This window comes from Symphalangus syndactylus, chromosome 6 (genome assembly GCF_028878055.3).
Source record: "Symphalangus syndactylus isolate Jambi chromosome 6, NHGRI_mSymSyn1-v2.1_pri, whole genome shotgun sequence".
Classification (NCBI taxonomy): Eukaryota; Metazoa; Chordata; class Mammalia; order Primates; family Hylobatidae; genus Symphalangus; species Symphalangus syndactylus.
Window position 1 is genome coordinate 31,545,010 of NC_072428.2, and position 15,416 is coordinate 31,560,425.

Genomic DNA, 15,416 nt, shown 5'->3' on the forward strand with positions numbered 1-15,416 from the left:
ACCTAACAAATGAGATAAACAGCAATACAATAATAGTGGGGGACTTCAATACTCCACTGACAGTACTAGAAAGGTCAAGACAGAACGTCAACAAAGAAACAATGAATTTAAACTATACCTTGGAACAAATGGACTTAACAGATATATACAGAACAGTTCATCCAACAATCCCAGAATATGCATTCTATTCAACAGTGCACACAACTTTCTCCAAGATAGACCATATGATAGGCCATAAAACGAGTCTCAATAAGTTTAAACAAATTGAAATTGTATCAAACACTCTCTCAGACCACAGTGGAAAAAAACCGGAAATCAACTCCAAAAGAAACCTTCAAAACCATGCAAATACATGGAAATTAAATAACCTGCTCCTGAATGAGCATTGGGTCAAAAATGAAATCAAGATGGAAATTTAAAAAATCTTCAAACTGAAAGACAATAATAAGACAACCTATCAAAACCTCTGGGATATGGGAAAGGTGGTGCTATGAGGAAAGTTCATAGCCCTAAATGCCTACATCAGAAAGACCGAAAGAGCACAAACTGACATTCTAAGGTCACACCTCAAGGAATTAGAGAAACAAGAACAAACCAAACCCAGACCCAGAAGAAGAAAGGAAATAACCAAGATCAGAGCAGCACTAAGTGAAACTGAAACAAAAAACAACCAATACAAAAGATAAATGAAACAAAAAGCTGGTTGTTCGAAAAGATAAATGAAAATGATAGAATATTAGCAAGATTAACCAAGAAAAGAAGAGAGAAAATCCAAACAACCCCACTAAGAAATGAAACAGGAGATATTACAACTGACACCACTGAAATACAAAAGATCACTCAAGGCTACTATGAACATCTTTATGCACATAAACTAGGAAACCTAGAAGAGATGGATAAATTCCTGGAAAAATACAACCCTCCTAGCTTAAAGCAGGAAGAACTAGAAACCCCAAACCGACCAATAGCAAGCAGAGAGATTGAAACAGTAATTAAAAAATTACTAACAAAAAAAAGTCTAGGACCAGATGAATTCACAGCAGAATTCCACCAGACATTCAAAGAAGAATTGGTAACAATCCTTTTGGCACTATTCCACAAGATGGAAAAAGAGGGAACCCTCCCTAATTTATTCTATGAAGCCAGCATCACCCTAATACCAAAACCAGGAAAGGACATAGCCAAAAAGAAAACTACAGACCAATATCCTTCATGAACATAGACACTAAAATCCTTAACAAAATACGAACTAACCGAATCCAACATATCAAAAAGATAATCTACCATGATCAAGTGGGTTTTATACCAGGGATGCAGGGATGGTATAACATACACAAGTCAATACATGAGATACACCACATAAACAGAATTAAAAACAAAAATCACATGATCATCTCAACAGATGCAGAACAAGCATTCTCCAAAACCCAGCATCCCTTTATGATTAAAACTCTCAGCAAAATCGGCATACAAGGGACATACCTCAATGTAATAAAAGGCATCTATGACAAACCCACAGCCAACATAATACTAAATGGGGAAAAGTTGAAAGCATTCCCTCTGAGAACTGGAACAAGACAAGGATGTCCACTTTCACCACTCCTTTTCAACATAGTGCTGGAAGTCCTAGCCAGAGCAATCAGACAAGAGAAAGAAACAAATGGCATCCAAATTGGTAAAGAGGAAGTCAAACTGTCATTGTTTGCTGATGATGTTATCATTTACCTTGAAAACCTTAAAGACTCCTCTGAAAAGCTCCTAGAACTGATAAAAGAATTCAGCAAAGTTTCTGGATAGAAGATTACTGTACACAAATCAGTAGCTCTTCTCTACCCCAACAGCGACCAAGTGGAGAATCAAATCAAGGATTCAGCCCCTTTTATAATAGCTGCAAAAAAAGTAAAATACTTAAGAATATACCTAACCAGGGAGGCAAAAGACTTCTACAAGGAAAACTACAAAACACTGCTGAAAGAAATCACAGATGACACAAACAAACGGAAACATATCTCATGCTCATGGATGGGTAGAATCAATATTGTGACAAAGACCATACTGCCAAAAGCTATCTACAAATTCAACACAATCCCCATTAAAATACCACCATCATTCTTCTCAGAATTAGAAAAAACAATTCTAAAATTTATATGGAAACAAAAAAGAGCCCTCGTAGCCAAAGCAAGACTGAGCAAAAAGAACAAATCTGGAGGTATCGCACTACCTGATTTCAAACCATAAGCCCATAGTCACCAAAACAGCATAGTATTGGTGTACATATAGGCATATAGACCAATGGAAATCATAGGGAACCCAGAAATAAACCCTAATACTTACAGCCAACTGATCTTTGACAAAGAAACAAAAATATAAAGTGGGGAAAGGACACCGTTTTCAATAAATGGTACTGGGATAATTGGCTAGCCACATATAGGAGAATGAAACAATCTTCACCTCTCACCTTATACAAAAATCAACTCAAGATAGATTAAGGACTTAAATCTAAGACCTGAAACTATAAAAATTCTAGTGGATAACACTGGAAAAACCGTTCTTGACATTGGCTTAGGCAAGGCTCTCATGACAAAGAACCCAAAAGCAAATGCAATAAAAACAAAGATAAATAGTTGGGACTTAATTAGACTTAAGAGCTTTTGCACAGCAAAAGGAACAGTGGGCAGAGTAAACAGACAACACACAGACTGGAAGAAAATCTTCATAATCTATACATCTGACAAAGGACTAATATCCAGAATCTACAACAAACTCAAACAAATCAGTTAAAAAAATTCCCATCAAAAAGTGGACTAAGGACATGAATAGATAATTCTCAAAAGAAGATATACAAATTGCAAATAAACATATGAAAAATGCTCAATATCATTAATGATCAGGGAAATGCAAATCAAAATCAAAATGCGATAACACTTTACTCCTGCAAGAATGGCCATAATCAAAAAATCGATAAACTGTAGGTGTTGGCATAAATGCGGTGATCAGGGTACACTTCTGCACTGCTGGTGGGAATGTAAGCTAGTACAGCCACTGTGGAAAACAGTGTGGTGATTCCTTAAATAAGTAAAAGTAGAACTACCATTTGATCCATCGATCCCACTATTGGGTATCTACTCAGAGGAAAATTAGTCATTATATGAAAAAGATACTTGTACACTTATGTTTATAGTGCACAATTCACAATTGAAAAATTGTGGAACCAACCCAAATGCCCATCAATCAACAAGTGGATACAGAAATGGTGGTATATACACATATATATATGTATAAATTAACCATATATATATATGAATTAACCATATATATATGAATTAACCATATATATATGAATTAACTCATATATATATATGAGTTAATTCATATATATATAATGGAATACTGCTAAGCCACGAAAAGGAATACATTAACAGCATTTGCAGCGACCTGGATGAGATTGGAGACTATTACTCTAAGTGAAGTAACTCAGGAATGAAAAACCAAACATCGTATGTTCTCACTGATATGTGGGAGCTAAGCTCTGAGGATGCAAAGGTCTAAGAATGATACAATGGACTTTGGGGACTTGGGGGAAAGTGTGAGTGGGGGGCAAGGAATAAAAGACTACAAATAGGGTGCAGTGTATACTGCTTGGCTGATGCGTGCACCAAAATCTCACAAATCACCACTAAAGAATTTGCTCATGTAACCAGATACCACCTGTATCCTAATGACCTATGGAAAATAAGAAATTAATAAGAACACCAAATAAAAAAGAAATAGTCTGCAATTAAGAAAATGCAAGCCTTTGTGAAAAACCTCACCATCTAGTAGTTTTTAATAACAGTAAAAATATCACTGTGTTGCCCCTGATCACTGATAGACAGGTAATATGTGTGATTCCCATAAAGACACCATTGTAAGTCTCTGAGAACCTGAGGTCACTCTCAAACATTTCAATGCCAGCTTTAAAGAACAGCCATTGAAAATCTATGCAGCAGTATGCAGAATTTGCAAAACAAAATTATTTTGAATAGTAATGTAAATAGAGTCGAGGAAATAGAACATCCTAAAGTATGAACAATTGAATATATTATTTTAGTATTCCTTTTATTAGGTATGCATTCTGTCATCCCTGATAATTCTTACCACGATATTATCATATAACAAAGGTTTTAAATGGTTAGGAAGAAAAAATACTAATAATGATGATGACTATATGATACAATTTAGAAGTTGCTTACAATTGATTACATCTTCTGCTCAACAGTGCATTCATCATCTCATATAATCACCAAATAACCTGTTACATTACTACCATTGACATACTTCTTACAATGAAAAAGCCTCAGAGAAATCAAATGACTTGCTTATATTTATTCAGCTAACTGATGAAAATGAAATTAAAATGGGAAGTGCAGAAGGAAGGGGAATGACTTCAGTTTAATGTCTACTATCTACTACATGCCAGATATAATTTTAGAGAGATTATGTACATTAATTTAATGTGAATAACCCCTTAAATGTGATAATGAGGAAACCCGCAGAAGTTAAAAAGCTTGATCAAGTCTGGTAATGAGCTAGTAAATTTACAGAACTAGTAAATGGCCTACTAGAAATTTAAACCCCAAACACTCTTACTCTGAAGCACATACTAAGTTATGAATTTATTTAGGAAGTTTCTGGTTTAGTGAAGAGTTTTGGGGGAAAAGAGAAACCTTCCCTCAAGATTCAGTGTTCAGCCATAAGGAAGGCACTGTCAGCACGCTGAGATGAAGACAAAGGTGACTCAGTCTACATTATTTGTCCATGACATTTGTCATACTTGGATATTCTAACTTTGGTTTGTGCTCTTTCAAAAGTTATAACTCTCTTCTTTTTGGGTCTCAGACAGTTTGCATAATCTACTGGAATAATTACGAGTTCATGCCTTAGCTTATGGCTGTGCAAATGCAAGCTAGAAACACCTTATTTGAATTACTCTTTTTCTGTAAAGAAACAAACATGTAGTTTTATTATGAGAACCAGAGAAAATAGTCTGTGTGAGCACTTCTATTCTGCTCTACCATTGTTTGTCATTAGGCTATGAAGAAACCCAGATTAAGTATGATTAGTCACGGCAGAAATGTGATTGCAATTAGGACCATTCAGTAAGCTAGGTCCGGTGTTGGGAGGAGGGATCAACAAGCTGATACTAAAAATATGTCTATTCTTTTATGTAACATTTGGTATCCAGTGAGCCAGACTTTAGGCCACATTTCAGGTGAGCAGTGAGAGTTGCTGTGGCATAGCAATGAACCAACATGCCCGTCCTAAAAGGTGAACAGAACAGATAACAGTGAATCCTTACATGAAACAGTTCTGTACTTGGAAAAGTCAACAATCATTATGAGAAAGGCTGTTCCTGAAATCAGCCGTTGCAGATGACAGACTGGACTGAGTTTCAGAAGCAAAACTCCACATTTTATTCAAGGTTGTTAAAGGAAGTTTTGTAAAAGAAAGGCAGGCTGACTGTGTTTAGAGAGCCTAGGATTCCAGGTAATTGACCTAAATGGAGATTTAGGCTTCACCACGGTTTTAGCTTCTGTAAATTTGATGCTTTAACATTTGCTCTTCATGGATGTGCTGGATCAGCCTTGCTCTGAACAACCCGATGATATGCTTGAGCCACCCTGCCTTAGTTCTGGACTCTCTCATTGCTGCTCCAACGTCTCGGAGGGGAGAAGTCCTCCTTTCAGAGACACACTTTTCAAATACAAACAACCAATCGAAAAACAACACTCCCAACTGCCCCCCTTTTATTATCCCAGGCCACTGTGCATTTGCCCTAATCACCTTAGGGACAGGTTATAAGTCAGGACAGCTGCTATGCCCCAGAGCCAACCAAAAATCACTCAGACTGGCCAATCCCAAGCCCACTTATCCAATCCCAAGCCCACTTATCCAGTCCCAAGCCCACTTATCGAATCCCAAGCCCACTTATCCAATCCCAAGCCCACTTATCCAGTCCCAAGCCCACTTATCCAGTCCCAAGCCCACTTATCCAATCCCAAGCCCACTTATCCAATCCCAAGCCCACTTATCCAATCCCAAGCCCACTTATCCTGCCTCACTTGTTCATTGCCTCAGAAACCACAATAAAGCCTCTTACCCACAGTTTCCTCCTCTCCCTCTGCCTCGTGAACAGCCTGGGTGCCTCCCTGTGTGGCCCCTCTATGGTGTGCAGCTACAACTGTGAGAAGTTAAGCTATGTTTTCAGTGGGAGTCTTTCCCTGATCTGTTGACCTTACCATACCTCATATGTTCAATTAACACACTATATTTTAAAACAGACTCAGATCCTGAAAACAAGAGATAAGGTCCAATCCCTATACATGGTGCATAAGGTGGCTTTGGGGAATACGGTAGAAACCTAGTTTTCAGCATGGCTGTCAGGAACACCATCCCTCCTGCCTATGGTAAATATTCGTAGTAAGAGCTGAAACGGTGGGGTCAAGGGAACATCATTTCGGGTGAGAAAGTTTGTTTCATAGTTTATTTCTCACAGTTCTTGCTGTCAGGAGAGGAGTTTGATTTATCAACTTTGGGGTGCATTAGAGTAACCCGTGGGATGGATTAAACAGATTCCATGGCCCTGCTCCTGAGAGATCCTTATTCAGTGGATGTGGGGTGTGACTTAACTATCACTTAGCTTAATTTACTTCACAGTCAGTGACTTCCCACGATGTGAGAGCCACTGATGAAGCCCTAACACCAGAACTCTTGTCCCACTCTGTCCTTTAGTTTCTCATTCTTAAAAGTCGGCTGGGAATTAGATGACCCCCTAAAAATGAAATAAAACATTAACGTTTTGCAGGAATGAATGCTGACCAATATTATTCTGTTCACATTGACTGATCCTTCTTTTATTGTCTTTTCACTTTTATTTTTTATAGGTGTGTTTGTTCCATAGTGATTTTGGAAAAAGAAAGTAACAATGTCCAAGCCCAAAAGCAAAGGGCACAAAGAAGAAACACACTTACAGTAGCCTGGTGTTTTTCTGCTTTCTCTGATGTCTCCTTAAGCTGATTTTGCAGGGCCTCCTGAAGAGACTTCATTTCTTCTCTATTTTAGTAGAAAACAGAGCATAAGTGAGAAAATAATATAATTCCATTATTTCCTATGTACATTATAAAAGGAAGCTTTGCTGTATACATTTAGGACACAGACAACTAGAATTGCATAAAGCCACAGTTAAGCATACAGTATGTGTCTAAAGATTCTGGTAATAAAAGGCTTTCTCTCCCATGCAAATACTAAAAGCAAGTTGATTTTTTTTTAAATAACCTTACTATTATGCTTTATAAAAATCCCACTGTTTGAATCATCTGTGAGCTACATGATGTGTTAAATCAAAGGAATATATAATTCAAGTTGAAAAGATAATTTCACTAAGAGCATACTGGGGTATGAACATGCTGGTTAGAAAAAGCCACCGTAGACTTGCTGATAGGATAAAATTACTGTTCCCTTCTGATGCTCTTAATTAATTAATTCTAACGTATTGTGCTCTATACATCCTTTGTAAGGCCTGACATCTTTTGTAAAAACAGGGAAATTGGCTTGGAAAAGCAATTTAAAAATCATATGGCGTTTTATAATTTACACAAGTATATTTCATAATATGCTTCCCTCAAAAATAAGCAAACCAATACTAATAATATTGTGCTGATTCTACTTGTATTGTTAATAAGATAATTCCATTCCTTACCACCACATCATTATTACCATAATCAAGTTTTGATTGTATTAAACATGGTCCATTTAGATCAATATTATCAAATCTGTCTATTGATGGTCAGACTTACTAGGGTCCATCTTACTAACTGAGGAAAGTACTATAGCTCCCTAACATTCAAACTGTTATTTGCAGACAAAAAAGCATCAGCACCACCATCACCAAAGAGCTTCTTAGAAATGCGGAATCTCAAGCCCACCCCAGTTGTGTAAGAATCTGCATTTGAACAAGATTCCCAAGTGAATCGCGTGCACATTTAAGTGAAAAGATAAATAGGTTCATGCATTTAGAATCCATTAATTTTGTGAAGTTTCTGAATGTTGCTTGACACTATGGCAGAAATAACTAAGAAAAAAAGAAAAGAAAAGTCTTACCTTTGTTTCTGTCCTAATTCCAGAAGTTTCTGAACATCAGTTTTGGCAGACTGCTCATCGTTTTTTAAGGACTGATAAGAAAAGTGGAAAAATGAAGTTTTATTCAGGTGAGAAATTGAGGCTCACTTTAACTTTGGTTCTAGAGTACTAGATAGGACTGCACATATGCCCTGGAACAAGAATTAAAAATGAGTCCATGATGGTCCTCATGGCTCTAAGGATGTAAACAGAAATTTATGACACCAATTACACAGTGGCTGAAAGGAATTGAGCAGGCTTGGCTTCTAGAGGTTTGATGGAGGAGAAACTACTCTCCAAATATCTAGGTCTCTTTAAAAGTGAATATAAAACATCTTCTATTCATTCTTTGAAGTTTTACTGTGTTCTCTGCAGGCATGTTAAACCAGGTCTGGCACAGCTTCTACAAATATTAGGGAACATAGCAAACCTCCCTGCATAAGCCAGGAAATAATACAATTCAAGATTAAAATAGTCAAAGTGCATGCACCTGTTAGGTTTTGTTGATTTCTTATTTATGAGTAATGCATTAAGACACACAAAAAAACAAGGCCATGTAAAGTTGTAACTGGTCTCTATAGACAGAATATTAACAATAAATTATGTATACTACTTCAGTCCTTAGTGTTTATATACTGTGGCAAATTCAGAATTCAGAGACTATGAATTACAGCAGAAAAGTCTCCTGAGCTTTTTCTTGCAAGAGAATCTATCCTACTAAGCCTTCTCTAATAACTTTCTTATTTATATTCAATAAACTAATTTATAGGGTAACCGGTCATTCTTGGCATTAAAAGTCGAAACTAAGAGGCAAGAACATTGTTTGCAAAAGAATAGTTGTGACTGGTAGGGAATCGATAATAGCAAAAAGGGCAAACACTTGTTTGCTTAATATTTATTTAACAAATATCTATTATGAATCATGCAAAGACCTATGCAAAGGCATGGTACCTGCCTTCACACGTTTTTTTAATCTAATGTTGAAAATCAACAATTTTAATGTAGTATGGTAAGTATTACAACAGGGATGTAGTGGGATGAACTTTACAAGACAAACCTCTTCCCTATTATAACTGGCTGAGGTTATCATTGGGAAGCAACCAATAAGCCATGCTTATTTATACGAAACAGTAGCTTCACATAAATACAAGGAAAGCAAAAAGAAGAATTAAAATGTAAAAAAAATAATCATTCACAGGAGCTAAAGTTCAAAGTGTATCATGGTCTTATGACCTGGCACAAGTCACAAAATCAGCCTCGCACAATGGCTGCCAAAAAAAATAAGCAAAAGGCATTTTAAGAACTGCAGTTATTTTTAGTGGTAGGATTGTCATCTTTTCAGCAAATGTAGCTCCATAAAATTGTATATTGGTATCAAGCAACTTTCTAGACTGTAATGAGATGTCTTGACTTTGGCTACTGGCATAGAAAGGCTGAGTATTCTGGGAATATTGTAAATACTGACCACATCTGGGCCTTTCACGATATGCTCTCAATATTCTCCGTGTGTCGAGTGTTCTATGCCTCTGAGAAGGTGCAGGTTTCTTGGTATTCTTCCCAGTCTATTCACTTGGTGAATTTCCACTTAACCACAGGTCAGGCATTGGCTTCACCAGAAATCAATCTGCACTTCTTTTCATCCTTGTGAGCATTTCCCTAATGCTCTGTGCATGCTTCCATCATAACACTATGACTCCTGCACTGTTATCATCCTGCTACCATCTCTGTGTCCTACTGGGTTGTGTATGTTTTTTTTTTGTTGGTTTGTTTTTGCTCTTGTTTCCATCTTCTCCAGATGTAACACATTTTCTGGAAGAAGAGCTTAGACGTTGACTTTAAATACTAGCTCTGTCCCTTAATTGTCTGCATGCTCTTAGTTTCTTAACCTTTCTCTAACTCTGTTTTCTCACCTATGAAATGTGACAAATAGTCTTCAAGTGAAATTTAAATACAAATTGTAGAAAGAGTATCTAGCACTGGACCTTGACCATGTTCAATAAGCCTCAGTGGTTACTAATACCACCACCACCACCATCATCATCATCATTACCATTTTTATCATCTTAATGGGACTAGAAAGCTAAGGAGAAGAGTGTGGACAGAAGCGACTCCATGTGGTTTAAAAACATGGTTCAGTTCAGTAACTAATAGTCTCTGGAGCCAGATTGTCTACATGTAAACTCTGGCTTCTTTTGTAACATTCAAAAATAACATACCTTTCCTAAACATTATCTCTCATGTGTAACAAGGGATATCACAATAGGATCTACCTCATATATACGTTACAAGAATTAAACCATATAATACACATAAAGCTTTTAGCATACAGTAGATAATAAATACAATGTTTATGTCAAATATTGCAATATATTATCAAATATTTATGAAACTATTTTTACCCTATGTACAATTTTTTAAAGATTTCAGTATGTTAAGACTTTTTTTTACAGATGCCACTTGCCTTTTAAAGTCATTTACCTATTTCAGTAATGTGATTTATTAAAGAATCTTTAGAATTATCCCGTGGGGAATTTAAAATTATCTTCTAGGTGTCATTCCTATATTCATTTAACTCTTGATCTTAATTACTTTGTCATTTTATAATGTGAAAAACACAGGGGTCAAACTGATCTTAGAAGCTTGAGGAATTGATGGCTCTGCCAAGAACACAATTATCCCATTTCTGTATTTGTTAAACACAGATTCCTAGACTATATTTCAAATGACATTTCTGTTTAAAGCGCATATAATAGTAAGTAATAACTATCATGGTCAAGCCCAGAAACACATTAAAAACTGTTTAAAAATGCATGCTAATCCACTCAGAAAATCAGATGACTGCTCGTCTTTTACTGCTTGGAAAATGAGTTTTCATCTCACCTGAAGATTGACTTTAATTCCATCAAGTTCTCTAGATGTCTTTGTCAGCTGACGAAGAATGGTGCTTCGCTCCTTAAATACTTCTTTCAGCTGCTTTTCTAGCTCTTCATAGTCCTGTCTAACACAGAAAGAACAGGCATGAGAGCCCCCCACATGGTTCCACTTGGCATCAGTCATAATCACTAACACTCACAGTTTTAGTAAAATCTAGAGAAGTTAAAACCTCAATTACTAAGATGGTTTTGTTGTCACTATTTCATATAAAAGGGGAAAATTGAAAACCCCGTTTTATAACATAAGTTTCATTTCCCATTGAGGACTATCTATGCTCCAGAGAGATTCCAGGACAATATTGTACCTCTTCTGTATGTATAATGTAGTTTATCAGGTACCTCTTTGAAAATAGGTATGTTTATTGATACACTTTTCCCCTCAGGTCCTTAAAATTTTACAGCAAGAGATATATTTTGGAAGAATATATTTAAGAAACATAGACAGGTTCTGACATTGAGGGAACAAACTTTGGGGTAGAGCCAGAACATAAAGTCGGAGGCTTGCTTCTTCTCTGGTTTATAGAGAAAGCAGCCCATTGAAAAGGCAATACCTTCCAAACCTGGCTAAGAATCCCTATTGCTATTAAAGAGGTATTGGGAGAAGCAAAATCTCTATGACAATCAGTGAAAAAATACAATAATTTCAGTGAATTTTGAACAAACTTGTTAATAAGCACCATGAAAGAAAGACTTCATTATCTCTGTCACGCATATACACATCCTGTTTTTATTTTCCTATTTTTTATATGATCTTTCCAGGAGGTTGAGAAAGACATTGTAATTCTCGTTGTGCAAATGTAAAAAAAAATAATCTAGGAGATTAAGTTACTACCCTAAAGTCCTTCTTATTAAAAGAAACAATTAGCAAGTAGTGTGTGTGTGCATCTTTGTGTATATGTGTGTTTGGCAAGTGGGAGGTAGGTTGTTTGGTGGCAGGATGAGGAAGTTGACAATTGCCAGTGCAGCCTAACACTGTAACTGATGGGGGAGTGATAATTAAAATGATGAATTGGAGCACATAGAACTGCTAATCCAGGAATGACTTCTAGGAAAATAAATATAAATATATAAGAGGTGCTTTGAAAGATAAATAGAAATTAGTCACATGAAAAGGGCAAACACGTGTAGATACTGATATGGTTTGGCTGTATCCCACCCTAATCTCATATTGAATTGTAGCTCCCATTATTCCCACGTGTTGTGGGTGTGTCCCCGTTCGAGATAATTGAATCCCAGGCGTGGTTTCCCCCATACTGTTCTCGTGGTAGTGAATAAGTCTCATGAGATCTGATGATTTTATAAGGGGTTTTCCCTTTGGCTGGGCTCTCATTCTCTTTTCCCTGCTGTATGTAGGACCTGCCTTTCCTCTTCTTCCATGATTGGGAGGCCTCCCCAGTCATGTGGAACCGTGAATCCATTAAACCTCTTTTTCTTTGTAAATTACCCAGTCTCAGGTATGCCTTTATCAGCAGCGTGAAATGGACTCATACAGATACTAAATGAAAATAAATGTTGAGTTTTTCAAAAAGTGAATAAATGTCAGAAGGTTTGGAGTTCTAATTGGGGAATAGGAGATTTGCTACTGAAATGTGAAATAACTACTCATTTCACAAGACTGTTAAGTGATGATTAGGAATTTGGGCATTATTTTGAGAACAAATGAAAGTAAATGAGAGGTTTTAGGCAGTAAATGACAAGATCAGATTTATGTTTTGGAAAATTTTCCTTGGCTGAAAACTAAGGAGTGAATTGGAGGAGGGAAAAAAAAAAACAGGAAAACAGGTGACTGTTAAGAAAGTTAGCATTGCAATAGTCCGGACAAAAGATTATGCTGGCCTAACTAGAGCAGAAGCAGGGGAGGCAGGGAAACTTGGATTGATTTTAGCAAAACATACAAAATGGAATTAATAGTATACTGTACCTGTATCTGTATCTGTGTGTGTGTGTGTGTGTGTGTGTGTGTGTTTAATTCTTTTGCCTGCATGTTGTGGAATAAGGGTGGGAGGGAGCTATTTAGTAATGATGCCAGGTTGCTGGCTTAGGCAAATTTTGGACACAGCCCTTCACTGAGAGGGAAGTCAGGAAGAACAGTGTTTTTAGTGAAAGACGGGTCGACAAGTTCAATTGTACAATTGTGGGAAAATGGCTCAAATTCTCTCAGCTTTAGTTGAGAATCTATAAAATGGAACAGTGAACTTACCCACATTTTCATGTGTTAAATAGAGTAATTCGTGTAAAGCATTGAACCCATGATAGGTAATTAATTAAAAATATATACATATATAATTTCTATTACTAAGAAATATGATGAATTTATAGTCATTCTGCAGAAATGTAAAGGAACTAGATCTCCTAATGGCTTTAGTGATGATTAATAAATGCATCTCATCTAGAATAGAGTTCTATTACAATTTTTTTCTTTTTCTCATTTGCTAAATGTAGGTCTCTAGCACTCTTCGCATTCTTCTCACTAAAAGGAAATTGGAATGGCCCATTGCTAAGAACCACAATATTTCTCGCTGGACTTGTGAATTTCACTGATGAACAGTAATCAGCCAGTAATCAGACAATTATTAAAGCCCCAAATTTCCATTCAGTCTCACTGGCAAAGTTAAATAATAAACAGCAAGGCACGTTTTTAATTTCTTCCAATTTTATAACCTTACTTTATGCCCCAATTTGTTTCTCCTGAACAATGAACACATCTCCAAAATCATCTTAAGTGACCATAATTCTTAATAATAGATTATATGTATTGACAGCATATTATATATGCTGTCATATTATATGTAGGGTTAATAATAGTGCTTTTCTCATGAATTTGTTCTGAGGAGTAAATGAAATGATGTGCATAACACATCCATACCTATTTTATAGGCACGGAAATTGAGTCACAAGAGTAGTAAATAACTTCTAAGGACATGCTATTAAGAAAGTGGTGTATCAGTCAGTCTCCAAAGCCTAATATCTTAACCACAATTCTGAAGAACATATTGACTTGGCTATGAGTTTATCAGTTAAATGTTCAATGCATCCTTCAAGAACTTACTGTATATTACTTCTTTCTTCTCTATTACACAAATAAATGTTGACTTTATTTACTATATTTACTTTTAATTAAATTATAAATAACATTTCCCTTTTATAGTATATAACATCGTTTCATTTCATCTTCATATTTGATTTTCAAATAATGTTATGAGGAAAATAGAACAAATTTAAATCTCTCTATTTTCTGGTATATACATTGGGAACCATGAAGAGGACACAAATTATCAGGAAAATGCTGGCAGAATTGTTGATTAACAGTACTACTTTAGATTCAAACATTTAAGGTCCTTATGTAAGAGGAAACCAAATTACACTGCAGAAGTAACCATAATGAAAGTATTGGCTAACATTTTATTGGACTTTCTTCCATTTACAAATGAGTGCATGTTTGTCTTCTAATAATTTTCTCTTGCTTACATGAAAAGTAAATATGATCCTCCTACACTCAGGTTCTATAACTGGCTTCATATGTCTTAGAGCACTTTCCATGTCTATATATGTTACTATCCATTGTGGTTGTACTTGAATATATTTTTACCCCTGAGAATTTACGGTGTTTCCAATTTTTTCTTTCTCTCTTAAAAATTAATAAAGTGTATATATGTGTGGGGACAAAAGAATTCCCTGAGTACTTCTGCGATATAAGTTTCTAAAAGTGTAAATATTTCGCTAAAAGTCAACATGTTAATTTTTTGGGGGCGTGGGGGGTGGGGTGGGAGGTCTGGCTTCAGTGCCCATATCTTGTATTTTTTTTTTTATGTTTTAATTTTGTGGGTATTTAGTAGGTACATGTATTTATGGGGTACATGAGATATTTTGTGTTAGTTTCAATATGTGCTGGTAAATTGCCTATCAGCTATTCTAGCCTATAATTTTCTTAGTTTATTCTGATGTTCTTCACACCTTCACCTAAACCAGACATTGTCTTAGCTCCTTTTTTCTTAAAAGAAAATTTGCTAATGGCATGAGTGAAAAACGATACCCTCTTTCTGATGTAATTTGTATTTACTTTATTAGAGATTGATTATATTTTCATAATTTACCACTTGTATTTCTTTCTGTGTGAATTATCTGTTTATATATTTTGCCCATTTAAATTTTGAGTTAGTTACTCATTAGTTTTCTAGAGCTTCCATAACAAAGTAACTAAGGCTGGGTAGCTCAAACAATAGATACTTTGTCTCACAATTCTGGAGGCTAGAAATCCAAAATCAAGTTGTTGGTAGGGCTGTTTCCTGTGAGGGCTATGAGGGAAGGATCCGTCTCAGGCCTCTC

The 15,416-nt window shown here is 35.9% G+C and overlaps 1 protein-coding gene across 4 annotated transcripts in view; it reads right to left on the reverse strand.

Moving 5' to 3' along the window:
• Positions 1-15,416, reverse strand: part of LUZP2 (leucine zipper protein 2) — a 585,694-nt gene that overhangs the window by 328,319 nt on the left and 241,959 nt on the right. For 3 of the 4 annotated variants that reach the window (XM_055282112.2, XM_055282111.2, XM_063641902.1), the window contains exons 2-4: positions 11,038-11,155; positions 8,140-8,210; positions 7,011-7,092 (exon numbers count right to left, since the gene is read on the reverse strand). In XM_055282112.2, the coding sequence (XP_055138087.1) occupies positions 7,011-7,092; positions 8,140-8,210; positions 11,038-11,155 (271 nt within the window). The remainder of the gene's footprint in view (positions 1-7,010; positions 7,093-8,139; positions 8,211-11,037; positions 11,156-15,416) is intronic. The other variant, XM_055282114.2, reaches the window with a different exon arrangement.